The sequence below is a fragment of the Monoraphidium neglectum genome (assembly GCF_000611645.1).
Source record: "Monoraphidium neglectum strain SAG 48.87 unplaced genomic scaffold scaffold00900, whole genome shotgun sequence".
NCBI lineage: Eukaryota > Viridiplantae > Chlorophyta > Chlorophyceae > Sphaeropleales > Selenastraceae > Monoraphidium > Monoraphidium neglectum.
In genome coordinates, this window is record NW_014012728.1 from 1 (window position 1) to 5622 (window position 5622).

Genomic DNA, 5622 nt, shown 5'->3' on the forward strand with positions numbered 1-5622 from the left:
CTGTCGGGGCGCGTGTCGATTTCGCGGAATATGTGGTGCAGGGCGCGCGGAATGACGCCGCGGTGGTGGTAGCTGCGCGCGTCCCCGCACATCGTGAACGTCTTGCCGGCGCCCGTCTGCAGCGACGCGGCGAATGGTTACGCTGTCGGCAACAAACCAGCTGCTGTTGCTGTGAAGCTTTTATGCATGCGTGCCACTCTTCATTCTGCCAGCAGCGGGATCGGCAAGCTTCGCTTTCGTGCGCTTCATCTGCCACGCCTTGCACAAAGCTTACAGCGGCCCCTGCCTATCACCTGGCCGTAGCAGAACACGGTGGCGTTGAATCCCTGCAGCACTGCATCCACCGCCTCGCTTGCCGCCGCCTCGTAAACTGCGTCCTGGCTCACATTCTCAAGTACTCCGTCAAACTGTGGCCAAGGTCAGTGGGACCAGAATTGACAGGACGGATAGGGGGAGGGTTGGGGAAGTCAGGTCAGAGGAACGTGGCGCCTCCCGGTTTGGGCCTTTCCGGCCTGCTGCGCGCAGGACGTGCAGGTGCATGCGTGCTTGCGCGTACAGGGCGGGGTCGCCTGCAGAACCCGCCGCTTGCCTTGAAAGTGAGGCTCTCCAGCTGATTGTTTATGAGCCCTGACGCCTCCTCTTTGGGGAAGTTGACGGTCACGCTCTCACCATCCTTGTGCACCCTGAAGGACATACAGGGGCGCGCAGCGACAGCACATCGCACGCAGCAGCGACGGTGGGTGCATACAGCAGCCTAATGAACACCGTTCTTTCTTGCAGTGTGCGCACCACGGCCACCGCCAACCTCCCCTTCACCACCGCCCATCCCCCCCCCCACTGCCACCGCCACCACGTACTGCCACGACCACCACCATCACCCCTACCGCCGCCGCCCTGCCCACTGCCACCGCCACTGCCACCACACCCATCAACACACATGGCTGCCCCTGCACATGGCGCCCATGCGTAGCATGCATCAACTCGGCGCACTTGAAGCCTTCGTAGGGACGTGCAGTCGGCCGCATGCGCACGAAGACCTTGACATGTGAACGGCGCGTTGCCATCGTTGCAGGCGCACGTGCTGCTGCACGTCAAGTGCTGCCGCAGGGGCGCCAGACGCCGAGAGGCCTGAAATTGAACAGATTACGGTGTAAAGTGTTTGTAAACGAGTTTCTTTTGGCGCAGGGGGTCTGACCAGCGGTCAAGCTTCAAAGCAGGCGATCTGGGCTTCCAGAGGCAAAGTATGTGTTATCAAAGCGTTCGAACTTTCTGCGTGGCTGTATATCATACCGTACCGGTAACATGTGTGTGGCATTTGAAGGTGACGGCAGATTGCACAGTTGCAGCAGGTGCATTGAACCGATGCCATCGGATGGACCGGTGTCCCAGCCTGGACACGTTACCTGGGCTCATTGATCATGACCCTCAACATCCACCGCCCACATCGAATACGTCTATTTGTCGGCGCACTCCTCTAGAGCGCGCAAGCCTGTCCCTCATAGATCAGAGCTGTCGTGGCATGCTCTATCGCTTAATTACTTTTCACGAACAATAATATCGCGGACACCCGTGTGCTTTGTGATCGGGACGCCGTCTGTGCTCGTGGTTGGTTGCCCGCCGGGCGATCGCAGCGAAGGCCAGCCGTTGGCCATATCGACCATACGCAGTCACGAATGCGATGAAGTAGGGCTGAGCCGCAGCCTTGGAAGCGGTGCAGCCGGGGCCGCACAGCATGGCGGCCCAGAAGCGCGCCCCGCCGGGCGGGCTCGGCGACGTGCACGTCAAGAGCCCACGCATGCGTGGCGCGGCGCTGGCAGTGGTGCTCGCATCGGCGGCGCTCATGCTGTACATGCTGGTGCTGCTGGGACGGCCGTTGTACTGGCGGCTGTACGCTGACGTGATCCACCGCTATGAGAGCGACGCGGCTCAGCAGCTCATTGTTGAGCTGCAAAAGACAGGTGCGACGCCCCCCCCCCTTGGGCGACCCTCACGGGCTGCGGAAAGCCAGCGGCCAGCTGGTTGGAGCCCATGCTCAATGCAGCGCAGCGAGCGCGCATGCGAAAGCTGGGAATTTACTGGTTCAGCATCAAAGCTTTTCTCATCATCGCCATCAAGAGCAGCACTCAGTGGATTGCAGAATTCTCACTGTTTTGTGCATACACAACCACGATCTGCGGCTGCACGCGCGCGCATCTAACAGACACAGAGTATTCTCCGCAACTGGACACACTGGGCGGGCGCAAAGCGCTGCCGGACACAATTAGAGCAGGGGTGCATCATGGTGGCGACCAGCAGCTCGCGCCAGCATCACAACAGCAGCAGCCGCAGCAGCCGCAGCCGCAGCAGGACCAGGCATCCTCTGCAATGCAGCAGCATTCGCCAGCCCAAACTTTTCCGACGACTTCACCGGTACAGGAGCAGCAGCAGCAGCAGCAGCAGCTGCCGCAGAACCAAACTTCGTTATCACCAGACTCGACAGGTTTGCACCAGCAGCAGCAGCAGCGCCAGAAGCACCACTCACCTCAGCAGCAGCAGCAGCAGCAGCAGCGGCCCGTGGGCAGCGCCGCCCCAGGCGCAACCGCAGCTCCAATCAGCAGCATCGGCACGGCCCCGAGCGCAGTAGCGCCGCCGCGCCCCGGCCCTGCGCTGACGGCGCAGGAGATCGAGGCTCAGCGCGCCAAGGCACGCGAGAAGCAGTGGGAGGACGAGTGGTGGGGCCAGTACCAGAAGGCGGAGACTGCACGCAAGGCGCGGCAGGAGAAGGAGACGAAGGAGCGGGAGGCGATGCTGGTCAAGAAGTTCAACCACACACTATCAAGGTGACAGGGGGGAGAAAGGGGGCGTCGAGGGTGCGGGGCAGCACGTGCGAGCGCCGGGCCTGGCAGCAGCCGGGATGCTTGGGAGCCGAGGCGGCCGCCGTCGCAGGCTGCACTCGGCCGGCGGCGAAGCGGTGCGCGTCCTTGGCGTGCGCCGCAAAGCGCGCCCCTGGTGGTGGTCTCCCTCGTGCTGGCGCTCCCAGGGAGCTGGTCCAGTCTCTGGCTGAGGACGGCTACCTGGTGGTCACATGGGCCAACCACCACTACACGGACTTCGCCCTCACATGGGTCTACCACGTGCAGCAGGTGCGGGCAAAAGCGTGGCAGCCGGGCCGCAGCATAGTGCTGGGCCGGCGGGCACAGAGCAGCCGCAGGGGGACGGCCGCTGCGGGGTTCATACCATAGAGGTTCATCGCTTGTTAAGCAACGCTGTGACCGGCAAGAGCAAATCGTCTAGTGCCCCGCCTGACTCCCCTCCCCCTGGCATCCCTCACTCCCTCCACTCATCCCCCCCAAAGGTTGGCATCAAGGGCTACATGGTTGGGGCCATGGACGAGGCCATCCTCATAACACTGGCAAAGAGGAAGATCCCCACCTTCAGCATGGCGGCAGGTGTGCAGACAGGGTGCATAGGGCGGCAGCATGTGCTCGCGTTGGTCAGAACTTGAACGAGCCATCCCCAGGACGCTGCATTTGCAATGGTGGCGAGCGAAGCTCATCGACTTTGGGATGAGTGGAATGTCACCGCGGGCATTGTTTGTGGCGCGCCGCAGGGCTGACGACCGGCGACTTTGGCTGGGGCAGCAAGACGTTTGCCAAGATGGGGCGCAAGAAGATCAACCTTATTGCGCAGTTCCTGGAGCTCGGCGTCAACGTGAGCCTCCGCGGGGGCAGAGGGGAGAAGGAGAGGGGCAGGGCCGGGGCTTGCTGCGCGTGTCACAAGGCGGAGGCGACCGACAACGAATCCACCCTCATAGCCCAAGCTGGGCAATTGGCAGGAGTGCGGTGGGGCCTGCTGCAAGGACTAGACTGTCTGGGGTCTACTGGTAAGGCCCACCATATTCCCACAGCACTTGAGGCACACGCGCGCGACAACGCCCCCCTCCCACCCCGCCCGGGGCCCCCAGGTGGTGATATCGGACGTGGACGTGCTGTGGCTGCGCAACCCCCTGCCCTTCTTCCAGCGCTTCCCCGGCGCCGACATCCTCACGTCCACTGACCACCTGTCCAGCACGGTGGGCGCGGCCGAGGAGCTGGAGCGGTACCCAGAGGCCGGCAGCGCCTTCAACATCGGCATCATGCTGTTCAGGCAGAGGAGCGCAAAATTCGTGGAGCAGTGGATCGAGGTGCGCGAGCGCGAGGGAGGGGCGGGAAAGGGGGAGGGGGGCGCCTGGACGACTCGACCCTGTTTTTGAATCGACTGGGGAGCCGTACCGAGGAGGGTGGCCGCAGTGGATGACGCGGTTTTGATCCGGTGGACAGCCAGGCGAGGGCTAGCCCGCGTGCGGCACGGCCGCCTCAGGTGCCTGCTGCTGCCCGAATCAGCCGGCGCCGACGCCTTCGCTTGCTGGCCCGGCCCGCCGTTGGCCAGGTGATCGAGGCCGACGACACCATCTGGGACCAGAACGCCTTCAACGACCTCATACGCGCGTGGGTGACACCACGCCGCCGCCGCCGCTGCCGCCGACGCAGCTAGGCCCTTGTGGCGCGTAGGCTCCACCCGATTCGCTTCGCCTTTGTACGCCAGGAGCCAGCCCTGTCCGCACGCTGTAGCCCTTACTCGAACGCTGCAGCCCTGGCAACCTGCCTTGCTGCCCACCCTCCGCCCCTCCCATAACCTGCGCCTGTCCGCGCTCTGGCCCCACCCCGCAGCGGCCAGGTCATCCAGGAGGACGACCCCCACCACTACTTCAGGGGTGACAACAACTCACTCACGGTGCGGGCCCTGATGGCGTGAGGCAGCGGGGCCTGCTGGGCGATGAAGATTGGGCCTGCAGCCGGAGGCGTCAGGCAAGGGGCTGGCGTGGCTGGGGGCGACCCTGCAGGTTCTGCGTGTGCATCCTGTCTCTTGCCAATGCTGTAAAGATCACGTATCTTCAAGAGCGCCCCCACCATTGCACAAAATCGAGGCAACCGCCTTGCGAACCACAGCGGTCAACGGCAACGCGTCCAGCGATGCCATGAAAACTGTTGCTACCCTCTCGGCTCCCTCATCCGTCGCACCCTGCCTGCCGCCTGACCCCCTTTCCCGTCCCCCCCCCAAAGGTGGGTGTCCTGCCCGTGGCGTTCTTCTGCAGCGGCCACGTGTACTTCACGCAGGCCATGTACCGCACCCTGGGCATCAAGCCCTACGCGGTGCACGCCACGTTCCAGTTCAGCGGCACGCCGGGGAAGCGCCACCGCTTCCGGGAGGCGGGCCTCTGGCTGGAGGACTACACCTACTACCACCACCCGGGTGCGCGCGTGTGCGCGTGTGTGCCCATGTGTCGTGAGTGTATCTGCATGTGTGTAAATGTCCCTGCATGTGTGTAAATGTCCCTGCTTGTGTGCGAAAGTCCCTGCATGTGTGTGTGAGAGAGTGTGTGGTGACGGGGTGATTTAGGGGCCGGCGCGCCTTTTAGGGTGCAGGCCGCTGTGAGGGATGCAGCGGCAGGGGAGGTTCGGGGCCCTGGGCAAATGCGGCGCCGCGCCCCAGGCAGGGGCTATGGTTCGATGTCGTTCATGCAGGCACCCATGGGATTGTGTACCCCAAAATTACACCCCTTCTCTGAGGCCTCACCGCCACCCCGCGCAAACCCCCCTCAAC

General features: G+C 63.7%; 1 protein-coding gene across 1 annotated transcript; it reads left to right on the plus strand.

Annotated features, from left to right (window-relative positions):
- Window positions 1-1732: 1732 nt before the first annotated feature.
- Window positions 1733-5587, plus strand: MNEG_5845 (hypothetical protein; the record flags this gene model as incomplete). The annotated part of the gene is made up of 10 exons (XM_014045675.1): window positions 1733-1958; window positions 2480-2819; window positions 3020-3122; window positions 3335-3428; window positions 3590-3690; window positions 3944-4162; window positions 4408-4466; window positions 4689-4752; window positions 5082-5271; window positions 5544-5587. The coding sequence occupies 10 exons, from the start codon at window positions 1733-1735 to the stop codon at window positions 5585-5587; spliced, it is 1440 nt and encodes a 479-aa protein (XP_013901129.1).
- Window positions 5588-5622: the final 35 nt, after the last annotated feature.